This window comes from Arctopsyche grandis, chromosome 5 (assembly GCF_051622035.1).
Source record: "Arctopsyche grandis isolate Sample6627 chromosome 5, ASM5162203v2, whole genome shotgun sequence".
Lineage (NCBI taxonomy): Eukaryota > Metazoa > Arthropoda > Insecta > Trichoptera > Hydropsychidae > Arctopsyche > Arctopsyche grandis.
In genome coordinates, this window is record NC_135359.1 from 8420727 (window position 1) to 8435266 (window position 14540).

Consider the following 14540-nt stretch of genomic DNA (forward strand, 5'->3'; position numbering starts at 1 on the left):
ATGTGGTAATTTATTATGTGATGGACAACAATAAAAAAAGAACGTGAAGTGAAAGATGGACGAATAAAAGAGAAAAGACATTTATTTGAGTGGATCCTTATAATTTTGGTTTGTATGATTCAAAAATGATGATTTAGAGATATTTCTTAAACTGCACAGTTTAGAAAATCAATAAACCAAGTATATGTATATAGAAATTTTAAAACATATGATGTCAGACTGGTGTGGATGCTTTTTTTTAAAAGGTATTTATTTGGTTGAAGAAAAAAATAGTCGATTTAATATAAAAATATTTTTTATTAAAATTATTCTCCTATTACCTAATAATTTTGAATGTACAAATTGTAAAAATAAACTTAAACGGAAAATGCGCACAACGAAAGAACTGAAAAGATGCCGTCAGTTGACTTTGTGAATGCATTATTAATACAATAATAATACGATATATATTTATATATATGTATTGTATGTATAATATTTAAAACAATTCCTAAATATAAACTTTCTATATAAAAATTTTACTTCCAATTCTTCCACGTACAAAGTATACTAACTATGTATTTTCACAACTTAATAAATACAATTCTTACATTTGTAGATTTAAGAATGTATAATACTTAGCGGATTTTTGAATGTTATTTAATGCAAGTTTGTATTCACGATAGAAACTTTTCAATTTTTTTTTTATACATACATATAGGAAAAAATAATAAATTCAACACTTCGAATGTATAGCGATTAACAGTAATACAATTTTAAATTACAAAAATAACGTATATAAAATACTGTGATACATCTACGTTAATCGCTAGATCTTAGAGTTAATTTTAAACGTGGTAAATATGAACAAATAAAAACGTTGGCATAACAAAAACAATAAATAAATAAATAAGGAGGCAAATGTGAATATAATGATGCCGACAGATGTTTTACATGTCCTTTACGACTTTCAGCGTCACGTGTTGCATTTAAATTCTCGCCGGGAAAAGCTAGATACATTCTTACAGGCACATGTCATGATATATTTTTACACTATTTTAATTAGAAGGGCACAATGCATACAGATAATGGGATTAATTACATCTAAATATTCAGAACAGTCCAATATAATGCATGTATAATAATTTAGTTAGTATGTATAGTAACTTTACACATCAAAAAATCGTTCAGTATGAATTTGTCTCATTTTCCCGGACCGACTACGGCCTCGTCCATCAGTTCATCGTCAGTAATGCACGGGGAGTTGGAATGCGGGGACAGGATGACTAATGGGGACGGTGCTGGTGATTTTACGATGCGCACCGAAAGAGACGGAGCCTGAGAAATGGAAGTCATTGGCGGATTGTGTTTCATCAAGGAACTGCCTCCAGTGTTGACGCACACGGTGCGATCCGCCGAAGTTAGTTTGTTTTTTATTTCAGCCGATTTGGAGGTAGACGAGAAGTCTAAAAGAATGTCTGTAGATTCGTGAGAAGACGTTGGCAACGATTTAGACATTTGCGGTGGTTTCATGCTCAAGTCGGTAGATAAATTCTTTCTAGACGATTCGTCCGATGATTTTAATTGTGAAACAGAGTGCGATTTACTAATGCTGGTATCTAACTGCTTACCGAGCGATTGAATTATACTTTCGGTATTCGAAATTGATAAAGGATAGGTTTTGGTATAATCTCCTTTAGATGCTGAAATTTCTTCCCGCAAAGATGGATTTTGTTGATTCGAATTCAATCTACCCGAGTCTATAGATTTGGCTTCTTTAGAGGCATCCGAGTGCGCTTTCGACAGGTCGCCAAATGTAAAGTTCGAAGTTTGCAAATTATTGGGAGGTTCGTTTGATTTCATCGATGAGAAAAGCGAAATAGGATTGGTTTGCGATTTTGGACTCGTCGAAATGAGGTTGGCAAGAGGTTTAGAAGGTACTATGGACGTTTGTGATTTCTGTATCTGCTCGGAAAGTTTAGCATTTGCGAGATGTTGAAATGAATATTTGGATATATCTTGGGCACGACCCATATAATCTAACATTTTCGTGTTGGTGTCGATGACAGCGTTCCTGTTCGGTAATAATACAGATGTATCGGGTTGGGATGATGATAAAATACTCGTCTTTTCAGTATTGACTGTGTTCCTCAACTTGGTGTCATCGGTCGTTCTGGCAGATAGTTTTGGAATTTGGTATTTACTTGTGTCTAGAGATTTCGTAAGACTTTCAACGACGAAGTTTTGATCTTTACTATGTTGCGATAATGATTTGAATGATCGTTCTCCGTCTAAGTCGTCCTTTGACGGAGCGGGGCTCAATCTTCGTTCGCCGCTTTTGTTCCCACCAAATATGGATTTGTCATTACTGCCAGATAATGAGCTGCTTTTAATAGACCGAGATTTTTCTCTTTCCCGACTGAGCTTTGATAGATCAGTAGCAGAGCTGGACATCTTAGGCGAACCTGTAGATGTTTTGGAAGACGGTTTAGACATTGAAGAACCTGATAGACACGAGCCAGAGCTAGATTTGGCGAAAGGTATTTTAGCGTTTATATTATTGGGAGAGCTAGAAGATTTATTAGAGAGGCTAGAATTGGTCGGAGACGATATGGAAATATTTGAACCGAATATCGTTCCAGATTTGCCAGATTGTAACACTTGTGGCTTTTTAGAAGCAGGGCCACTTATAACACCCGGTTTGAGACCGGTGTGCGTTTTGGGGGATCCAGTTCCGCTAGCTGAATGTAAATTTGTATTAGTTTGCTTTAGCCCGGAAGAGCTACTACTACCCATATTGGAATTTCCACTAAAATTTAATGTTTTTGTACTGCTTGAACCCGAGCTATCTTTCATTCGCGTTTTATTGATGGTTATCTTCATACCATCTGAACTCGGTTTAACCATGTATTCCTGCATTTTATTATCGCCTAGTTTTGAGCTATTGCTGGTGCTGCTAGTTTTCGATTCTGTCATCCTATTAGAACTTGTGGTCGTCCTATCCTTGCTGGTTCCGGATGATGATTTTCCAGTCATATCTACATCAGACCCACAGTGTTGGGCGGATTTAAGCTTATCGATAACGGCACTCAACGATCCTTTCCTATTTCTAACTTGGTTCATTGTAGTCGATTTACTGAGGTCTACAATTGGTGATATTGTACTATCGCCAGATGAAGGCATACCCTGCGTATCAGTTAACGTTACCGAAACCTCAAGTTGTTTCAGTTTAACACTAGAAGACTTCAGTTTAGGACTGTTACTTCCTGAACCACTCGAGTATGACATGTTACTGGATTTCCTATCCTTTTCTTTTCCACTAGAACTAGTTGAAATTGAACCGTCTTTGGACATTGACATTTTAGACAACTTAGATACATCGTAATTACTATTACTTGATTTACTAGACGGTGACCCACTGGTTGCAGATTTCAATGTAGACATGCTTGGTTTACCGGAGCTACCACTATTAGAACCACTATGTTTTGGCGATGACGTGCCATGATTTTTTGGACTGGAGTATCCAGATAACGAGTGCTTAGGACTACATTGTACAGGCGAATGTCTTGGACTATTGTGGTGGCTTGACGAGCCTGAAGGTTTACCCATACTTTTCAAATTATTCGGACTTCCTGAAGAGGATGATTTAGTTATAGAAACAGATTTTCCGTGTGTCGGACTTGGGCTGAATTTTCTCATGAGAGAGTTTGGGGATGTAGACCGAATTGACAAGGGAGAGCTTGATCTATCGGTGGGTTTGATACTAACTGATACTGGTTTTGTAAGAGGATCTTGTTTGGGCGGTAATTTATCAGGTGGACCCATCGAATCCTCACGACGTTTCTTCTTCTTCTTTTCTTTATTCCTATCAATACTGTTCGATTTAGTGGACTTGCTAGACGATGCAGATTTCTTTTCTATTCGTCGCTTATCATCTAAGGATTTAGTTTGAGAAGATGGAATTGGGATAATGGTTATAGAACTAGATAAAGATGTCTGTTGACTTGTAGAAATGGGTATAATTTCTATGCCAGGTCGCCGATCGAGACCGATGTTTGTCAAAGCAGTAGAAAAATTAGGTGAACTGTTTGGGTTTAACGTTGGAGGAACTGAAGAAGTAATAGGAGTGATGCTGACTGACGGTGGCATATAGCCTACATCCCCTAGCTCCATTAGCAATGTAGACGTATTTATTTTATTGTTGCGATTCTCTCGATTTTCCCTAGACTTGAGTTTACTTTTTTTTTGTTCAAATGATGTATTGCTAGATGATCTGCAAAAGAATAGTTTTTTTTAAATCATATTGAGAATTTTTTTATAATTAATACAACTAATTAAAGTAGCACAGATAAAACCTAACCTAATAATTTCATCCATTTCTTGCAAGTCATTTATATCTCCGTCGCCAGAGTTGGAAAATTCCGAGCAACTCGTCTTGTTATCATTAGAAGAACCACCTATCAACTCTGTCGGATCCAAACCGGAGAGTTCTAAATCAGATACAAAGCCAGTGTGGGACGTTGGAGAAGTCGGCAGCTCTTCGTCATCGTTTGACGAATTCGATTGAATGATATTTTCTTCTTCAATTTCAGATTCATCTCCGCTATCGCAGTTGCTAGAGGAGCTTTCAAGTAAAACCTCGCAGAGTACTTGGGGCTTGCTACGCTTACTAGGATTGTTCAAATCGTATTCAGACTTTCGCTTCTTTGATGATTTACTTTCTTCGAACGATGGCTGCTGTGCGTTTAAATTACTAAGTGGAATTTGACTGTTTTGATTTCCGTTGTTAACGTTATTGCCGTTTCCTAACATTGAATTAATATTCCCATCCTGGTTGCCGAATATATTTTGATGAGAATCATTTATGAAGTTGTCTAAAAAAGAAAAATGAAAAAAAAACGGTTACAATCATCCAATGTATGTTATTGTATATACTTTAACAAATTACCGTTCGAAATTGATTAGTAGACAGTGAGTAATAAATGGTATTAATTAAGAGCATCTCGTATACATTGCCAGTTCGGACGAGTACCCAAAAGTTAAAATATCGACAAGTCAAAGCTATCGAGTAAAGAACTCTACATTTTTTTCGTTTTTATAATTTTGGGCGATTAAATTTTGAAACGTCTTGACAATGAATATAATTGCTCGAATGGGTTATAATTTCTTCGCAAATCTCGCTATATCCACAGCCACCGATGACTCTTCGCGTCTGAATGTTTAAAGCCAAGAGTGAAAATTTTCTAACATTGAGCTTCATCGAACCCTTGGATCGTTATATCGATTGTTATGTATCGATCAATCAATGCGTACAATTTAGCAACAAATAGTTAAGAGAATGTATTACTTTGGTGTGTGTGAGTAGAGTAATGTGGGCGCGGAGAGGTTGGTGGCCCACCAGAATCAATCCCCCCCGCGCCCCCGCTAAAACCCGGCCGGGAGTCGTGTTCCCAGCGAGCAAGCAACGCACGAACTGTCAGTGGTATGGATAGGGTGCGTTGCAACACGCGAGCCAGATACTCTTCGTACACTGCGTTGTTGCCGACTCCGCCTAGGACTGAAACGTGCGGTGTTCCGCCGCCTTCCGGCAGTTCCAGCTCCAATGTGGCCATCCCACCCTCTCCCGGCTGCTCTAAAGCTATGCTTATGTGTTGCCAGGAGAGTGCGGTTATTTCGATCATGAATGACGATTCAACATCTGCAATACCACACAATTTTAATATATTAAATTATTCAACAAAAGGCAAACTATTGTAAACTATTGTACTAATACTAATGAACCATGTACATATGTATGCACGAGCAGGGTATAAGGAATGCAGTCACATAATACTGCACATTCTTACATCTTGCTCGCACATACACAAGTAGAACTGTGCAATAGAGATAGAGAAATTTACATTGACTGCGCATTATACAATAATTGACTAGCACAGTACAACTTCAATTATCTAGATTGAATAAAACAAAGAACACCGAGTAACAAAAAAATCGCGTTTTTTACTTACCAGAATGGAGACTAATCAATCTTTATTAAGTTTGACCTACTGAATACGACAATGAATTTTGTTTGTTTATAAAAATGCACAATTTATAGAGATTTTTGGCTTTTGCAGTTTTTAACCCTTTGAATGCCGACCAACGCTGATAGGCGTTTAGCCAACAAGGCCTAAAAAACGCCGATAGGCGTTGTATTTTGAGCATGTACAAAGTAAACAAGAATACGACCCGCCAAGCATTTCCATGTAGTATTGAAAAAAAAAATGCATTGAATATGGGTCGTGTAATCCGTTTCAATGCTTAAAAAGACTGATTTACACCGGAATTTCTGAATTTATAATCATAGCAGAATTTCCCGATAGAAATCCCTAACTGCCTAGTATTTTAGATTCTGGTTTGGCATTTAGATTGTGAGCATTACACATTAACAACAATGAAGAAGATGGAACTAGTTTTGGAATAATACATTCATTGGCAGATTTTTTTTGTTTATTTTATATTGTAGAAAGATGTATTAGAGAGTCTAAACACACCTTTACAAAACTAGAATTCCTCGGCTGTAGTTATCTAGGGTTTGTTTGGATTAGCTACAATTTTTATATCTGCTTTCTATTGAATATCTAAATAATTCTAGTTGGAAATGTTGGCGAAATTTTCAACAAAAAAGACGTCAGCACTCAAAGGGTTAACTTAAAATCTAATATCGTTGTGCCAAAAGTGAGTATTGTAATCAATAGTCAGATGTTTTCTCTATCGATTGTGATTTTTTTATTGCTTTAAAATACGTATAATTATCTAACGAATTTTTATTCAAAAATATATAGTTTTATCATACATTTATTGGACCAGTTCTACTATATTTCACTGCGTTTTAAGAGGTTGGTTTTCAATCTCAATATTTTTTTTTATCCAAACGCATTGATTCGAGCTGTGAATGGTTTTAAATTAAAATATGAAATGTTCTAGACTCATCGCTCGTAAGTGAGTGAGATTGAATGATGCAGACTCCATTCTTTATCTCGCTCTTGCATCATGCATTCGGTCATCAACAAACCATGTTTTAACTCAATTGAAAATAATTTTACGGTCGAATTAGAACGTTTAGATAAAAAATTGTACATACTAAACCAATCCTTATAAATGTGGTAAAATGAAAAATTTGCGAGATAAGTTAACGTATGTTTTGACTTTTAAAATTTGCTAGATAATTAATTACAAGTATTTTAACGCAATAAAAACCGTATATTCACCTTTGGCATAGAAATACTAGATTTTGAGTTAAACACTGTAAAAAACCTGAATAAAAATGTCACATAACACACTCATGTCTCACAAAAGAGAGCTAACCAACAAAAATCATTGTTATATTATAATTCAGTGGGTCAAATTCAGTAAAGATTGATTTGTTTCCGCTCTGGTAATTTTTTTGTTCCTCAGTGTAATCTTTATATAAAAAAGCAGATTAAACGAATTTTTAATTTAATTAAAAATAAATAATATGAATATATGAACCTTGCTTGCTGTTAGGCCGTACGCAGCTTGCAATTAAGGTATTAAAGAGTGCTTGTTGTCGAAGGCATGCAATAAGAGCAGGTACTTGGCTCGGATGTGTGAATGGAATCGATTCTACTATGTTTCCATCCAAACCTTGAGTCTCAGTCAAAAAATAGCATTGGTTCTGATCTGGCAAACTCTGAAAAAATTGTGAGAAAATACATAGTAAAAAAAACTGTAAAAAAATCAATAAGTAATTAATTACATAATGAAAGCATCAATAAAATATGATACTAACAACGAAGAGTCCTTTATTGGGATTGACTTCGGCACCGGCTGCATGACAAGCGACAAGTGAAAGCAGCGGTTTCATATTACTAAGAAGCGAAGACGTTGAATTGGGAGATACCAACGATGCACTTTCAGACTCCCCTGCCGCTAAGATCATTTTTAGCAATGAGCCACATATGGGCATGGTCTGAGACAGTTTCAAGATAAACCGAGCTGGTAAAGTCGCACTGTTATTCGGACCCAATGCTGCATAAGTAGGACCACTGAAAATAATACCATATTAAAAAAAAATTAATCAATATTGGGGTCACTGCGATTATATAATTTTCAAGAATTGATAATTCAGAAAACACATGAAAAATTTGATTGAAGCACATTGGTTGATTGGCTAATGGGTAATTATCGCAGTTTTAGTTTGTGTGCGATAGAAATAGAGTGATTCGAGTTCAATTTACCATATGTTTTCGACTAAGATTGGACCTAGTGTTAGATATATGTATGTATGTTGAGCAATTTACTTGTTTGGTAGTAAGCGTTGAGGCAACGAGACTATAGGAGTGATTTGTAAACGGTGTGCAGCAGCAGATTCAAGAAGCAACAGAGCGGATAGGCCAGTCCCGTTTAATAAAGCGTCAGTTGAAAGTATGCCTCCAGGTAAACGAGCAATGTCGTAGGGCGATACAAAATAAATTAATTTCATTGCGTGACCTATTTCAACAAACAAACGCAATTAAAATAAATAATCGAGTGAGCTGACGCAGACCCAAACCCAGATTTGTCAAAAATGTGAGGTAAATATGACTCAAACATCCAACGAGTGGTTCGAGTTTGGTTCAGCATACATTTTCATCTAGGTTTGGGTCTCGCATTGTACTGTATTTTGTATGGATCATACCTCCTCTTCGTTTTTGTACATATCCAATCAGGCTCTGGTGGACTTGCGTCCAAGGATCCTTGAGACAGGCTTGCAATTGGGAAAGTGTGCCGAGATCGGTCTCGAGCGCCGACAAGGAGCTGAACGCTTTAGATTTGATATTCTTCTGAGCGTTCAGCTGATAGACCGACGTGAGACCTTCCAGCTGTATGGTGAAATCTGTGAAGTCCCCACGACTGATACACGACACCAATTCCTCACAAGACTGTTGCTCATTCTACGGAAAGCCATTTTCAGTTAATTTACAAAATTTGATTCAATTTTAATTTGTATATACATAAGTGTTGTTTTATTTCATACTTTTCCTTCGTGATGAATTTTGACATCCTTTACTGCCCCTGAAGGCTCTAAAATTATTTCTAGATAAAACATATCAGACGATATAAAAAGGTCAACTCCGGAGCCACCGACAACAAATTTTAATCTGAAAAAATATAAATAAAAATAAATATGATGTAATAGCAGACATATTTTAGCAATATTAAAACGCATCACCCTGCCATTACACAATCAATACTATATAACGAGTCGAAAATTATTTGAAATTGCCTTTTATGTTATTATTATCAATGATTTTCCCTTTTACATTATATATATATATATATATATATATATATATATATATATATATATATATATATATATATATATATATATATTGCATAAAACAAAACACATGCACAATATTGTGCCCAAAATAACGTTTTAAGGTCAAGATCTATTGTGTAATTAACGCAATAATATATGTATATACAATAAAATAATGTAACGGGTAGACTATATAATAATCATTGTTGTTGCTTACAGTTAACAAATTGTTTAAGTTTGCATAAAAAGAGTGATGAAATAAATGCAAATACTGATATTGGTTGGTCCTATTATGTAAAACCAATTTCACATCATTATGAAAACGTTTTTTTATACTTTATGTGCATATGAAATGTTGCCAGATGGAGCAATATTGCCAGACACACCATTCAATATTGAAAACATTTACACCACATGTATTGATCAAATGGATATATAAATGTATTTTTTTATATAATACATATTCAATATATGCCAATAATTGTATTGATTATGTGTCTTAGGTAATATGGTTTTAATTGATCATACTAAAAGTGGAAACATTCATATAGAAATGACCTACATATGTTTGAATAGCAAACATCGCATTAAGCAAATACAATTGAAACAAGTTTGTGCAGAATCGAGGTCGGTCGATCGATCGTTAATGTGTATTGATTTGAACGACCCGATTGAAACGATTTGAATTTTTGATTCGAAGTGCAATAATGGCAGAGTGAGAGATATTGAGATGGGACGGAGAAGGTCGGCTGAGGTACCCTAATTGACGAGAGAGACATTCCAATCTCTCGACCAGACTTTGAAGCGAGCAGACTTTGATGCGGTGTTGGAGGCTGTCGAGACACTTTTGGAGGATGGCACGATCGGCGCTGTCCAACGCCCACCTCTTGTCCTGAAACGGTGAAAACGGTTGCAGATGCAGATGAATGTGAATGTGTGGTGCGGGTCGTGGTGTGGAGTTGGGGTGTGGTAATTACGAGCATCGTCATGCGGACGGCTTTGGAAGTGTCGTGCAGCGTCTTGTGGTGCGAGTTTTTGGTGCGCAGCCGCTCCATGAGCAGCTCCATGCGGAAGCGGTCGGTCGCCCCCGCGACCGCAGCCGCGGCAGGGGGCGCTCCGCCCCCCGCCGTCCCCGCCGCCCCGTTCATGCCCCCCGCATTTCGGCCGCGACGCAGCGACTCTTCTCCCCGCTCGCGCACTCGCACTCTCGCTCTCCCGCACCCGCACAAACGTCACGACGCGCTCTCCCCCAAGCGAACGCGTACACGGCCATCACCCGCACTACCGCCACCTCGGTTATACGAAATTCATATATTTCACATATAATCCGAAATATATGTTAAAAATTATTGATTTTGAGGAATACTTAAAACAAAACCCACGGTATTATCCAGTAGTTCTTAACGGAGGGGCCAGCACCCCGGTCTTTTTTTGGCATTTAGGGGCGCTGCAGGAATTCAAGTGAGCGATGTGATCAAATTTGCATGATTGGGCAATTAATCTATTTTTATTGAATGTAGAAAGTGTCATTCAAAATTTAAAAGAGCAGTTTATTAAGCTGCGAATTACTGTGAAGTTTTGGTCATCATAATATTCAATCAATCAATTGGGTCTGTTTTCGTCATTTGTACCGTCTTCTGTGGAAAGAGGAAAGAGTTGAATGACCCATTATAGCATTTCCTTTATCGTAGTTAGTTGAAAAAGGTTAGCGCAGTAACGCATATATATATTAAAAAACTATGAAATCGTTTACAGGTAAGCCAAAGAGAAGATTTGAGATTTAATTTTGAGATCGCTATTTTAAAAATAGCGAAATCACATGAAGCTCAGGGATCTCATATATTTTTTATTTTTTAATAAAATTTTTATATTGTATTATTTACTTTTTTATTGAAATCGTATATAATAATTGTATAATGCGTGCGTGCGTGCGTGTGTACGAAGTACTCGCTGTTAAAACCATGCTCCGTTTCTCTTTCTCCCTTTGGGATCGTACATATATCGTGGAAAGAGACCCGGCATATCACTTCGTCCACGTGAGTGGATGACAAAAACAAAAGATTTTTAAGAAATTAATTAAATTTCAAATTATTAATTCCGTTGATCCGAATTGCGATATTTTACCGAGTGCGCAGTTATGTGCACACAGGCCACTACTAATATTATAATATTGTAATGATAATATGACGTACATATGTATATGGCAAAAAATACATAATTTTTAAGAACTTATTATAATATAATACATATTATTATAATATCGTGTGTTTTATTTGTATTTCTTATATTTTTTATTTGGGGGAGGGGGCGTTGTATAATTTTACAGTGGTAAAGAGGGAGATTCTTTAATTTTGGTTAAGGAACACTGGTATAATCTATATAGAAATAACTTCGACTGCATGATACTTTGTTGCTGAGAACTCACGAGTTTCCCTCAAATCGTTGACAAAAATCATAAAAAATCATTTAAGACACGTGGAGTTTTCTTATAATAAAACGACCGTTTTGTTGTAGCCACGACTATATAATATGATGGGCGGGAAGTAATGTGCGATCTATCAACATGCTTGAATCGATACTAACTGGTAGAAGATACCCAGGTTCGACCATGTTGTATAGAATGTACCAAAGAATACTGTGCGTACTTGCAGGATACGGGTCGTGCTGGATAGGTATGAACAGACCTTTGATAGTTCTATGTTTACGTTCAAGTTATAAAGAAAAAATTTTAGTGATCTGTCAATTAAAAATATTCCTATTTCCTGAGTATGTTTGAGCAAATCTACAAAATTTTGCAGACCTTTGATTTGATGATTTAATATTGTCCTATGACAAAATATAAATTCGTATGTATGTATGTGCAATTATCGTTCGATTGTGACGCGACCATTTATTGTTTCAGCTAATTTTCTTATCGTTCTTAAGCCTTTACATATTTATTATATGATAGGGTAAAATTGGTTTTTGGCAAAAGAACCATTTTTAATTTACGGCTGCGTCCAAAACCTCACTGTATTTGACTTTATTGTTATTTTTTTAAGGACATTGTGATAATATTGTAAGCGTTTAGTTGAATCGATATTTGATTAGACTTACACAATAAAAATTTTCACGAAGAAATTGTATGAAAAATTTTATTTTTATAAATATTTAGAGGTTAAATATATTTTTTCTCTCATAAAACCGTTACGTAAACACTTCTCTTCCTTTTCAGACCCCGATCCAATTATTTGTCAAAATGCACCCGCATTGTAACGATCATTACATTTTATGCATGTCACCACCTGGTCATTACATTACTATTAGACAAAACTATCGAAATTTTATTTCTTTGTAATTATAGCTGAAATGCCCGCATATCACTAAATAAAGTATTCGACCAAATGTCATTGTAAGTTAAATAATTTTATGTTGAGTTTGAGTTTCTAGATATATGTAAATGGTTCTGAATAACGGCTGAATAATTTCATGCCTTCATTGAGTAGTCATCCTCTTGTATTTATATTGTATTATATTCAACTTGATTGAAAAACTGATTAAACTGGTTTTGCATTTAATGAAAAACTAACATGGCACCACACACTGAAAGGTAATGGAACATAATAAAGCTATTGAATGTATGAAATATGAGGAATGGAAATTTATCTGATAAATTATAAAATTTCATTCAAAGTTTTGATAGCAAATGTCAGAAAAATAGTCCTGAAAGTTTAATTCAGTAGATCTAGTTCATTCCACTTCCGAGTATCTGTTTGTGATGTTTTAAATGAATATGTATGCTGTTCATAAAACGAATATTGTAGTTCGCAGCGTCAGATGAGATCATATGTATATGATTTATTCATGAATATCCAATTTCAAAATTTCTGATTGCCATTATTATAACTGACGCGTCTAGAGGGAGGAATCAGAGAAAAAAAAATCAGTTAAAACTTTTCCGATCGAACTTTGAATTATTCTGAAAAGTTTAGAAATAATGTGTTCCGAATTACGCAATCCCTTACTACTTAATATAACTACATATGTATTTTGAAAATGAATTTATTTTTCGATGGAGTTAGAATATATTGGGTTTAATTCAGATCAAAATAAATTTGAAGAGTTATACGTAAAAAATAATGGAGATTTTAATTAAATTTAAATTGTGCGTATCAGGAAAAACTTTTAATGGAGCTATTATATTTTGCTTCAGGTTTATCCGGTTTTTCCGACGGAGAGCACTCTCGACTTTTCAAAAGTCCGAAATCGGACAAATATTTTATTATGCTTTAATACAACTTATTTAATCCTGTTTATGCGTAAATTTATTATAAAATATTAAACTTAAAATTTCAAACACATTAAAGCTCGTGAAATTTGATATGATATGTACCAGCAACATCGAACCGTGGGTAGCATGTAATGCTTTCAATTCTGTGGTCATGGGTTATATCCATAGCTTTGTTGCTGGCCAGACCTTCGATATGTGAAGGTCGATCGTTTCCTTTCAGAGTTTGCCAATTCATTTCATTTCATTGGAAATGGTTCCAACAAATTGGCAATTCTGTCCGCAAAATTTTAGTTTAAAGCATCTCATAATTTTTTGATATTTAAAAATGCTGCAAAAATGTGTCCATAGATGTCTCTATGATGATTGTAATGTTTGTAGTTGGCTTCAACGCCAACACTAATGTACAATGTCGACTATAGATGTCGTGTTAATAAAAAGAAATGGGTGTATACTTGTATAAATTAATAAATAAATAAAAATGGTAGAATAATAATAGACAGAAATATTTAATTGCAATTTTATTGAGATATTTTTAACATCGATTCAATAAAACGAATGCATACAATACAATCAATAATAATATTATATAACATTAATTTATTCATGACTTATTTCGGTCATGCCACGATTACACACTGTTAAACATAAAATAATACTTGAGAGGTAATATCAGAAAATACATACAAAATACACACCTGAATGCATATTATAAATATCAATATATTTTAAAATAAATCATATACACTTAGAATGTATTAGACTTCAGAGATACTAACAATTTCTATACAATAAATGTTATGGAATTAATAAGTAGAACGTTCATAATTTACAATTTTATTATTACATGTACGTACTATTACACCATGGATAGCTTTGCTTTAATATTATGTAACATATTTTAAATATCTACCTTTACATTGGAACAAAATTTTTTTTGACACAATTGCTTAGTATATGAAATGTTAGTCAAAAGTTAAGTCCCTC

The 14540-nt window shown here is 35.0% G+C and overlaps 1 protein-coding gene across 1 annotated transcript; it reads right to left on the reverse strand.

Moving 5' to 3' along the window:
• Window positions 1–286: 286 nt before the first annotated feature.
• Window positions 287–10553, reverse strand: MED1 (Mediator complex subunit 1). The gene is made up of 10 exons (XM_077431538.1): window positions 10264–10553; window positions 10045–10178; window positions 8999–9122; window positions 8660–8915; window positions 8283–8472; window positions 7772–8027; window positions 7492–7672; window positions 5327–5677; window positions 4340–4853; window positions 287–4252 (listed from the first exon to the last, which is right to left on the reverse strand). The coding sequence occupies exons 1-10, from the start codon at window positions 10432–10434 to the stop codon at window positions 1183–1185; spliced, it is 5247 nt and encodes a 1748-aa protein (XP_077287664.1). The 5' UTR covers window positions 10435–10553; the 3' UTR covers window positions 287–1182.
• Window positions 10554–14540: the final 3987 nt, after the last annotated feature.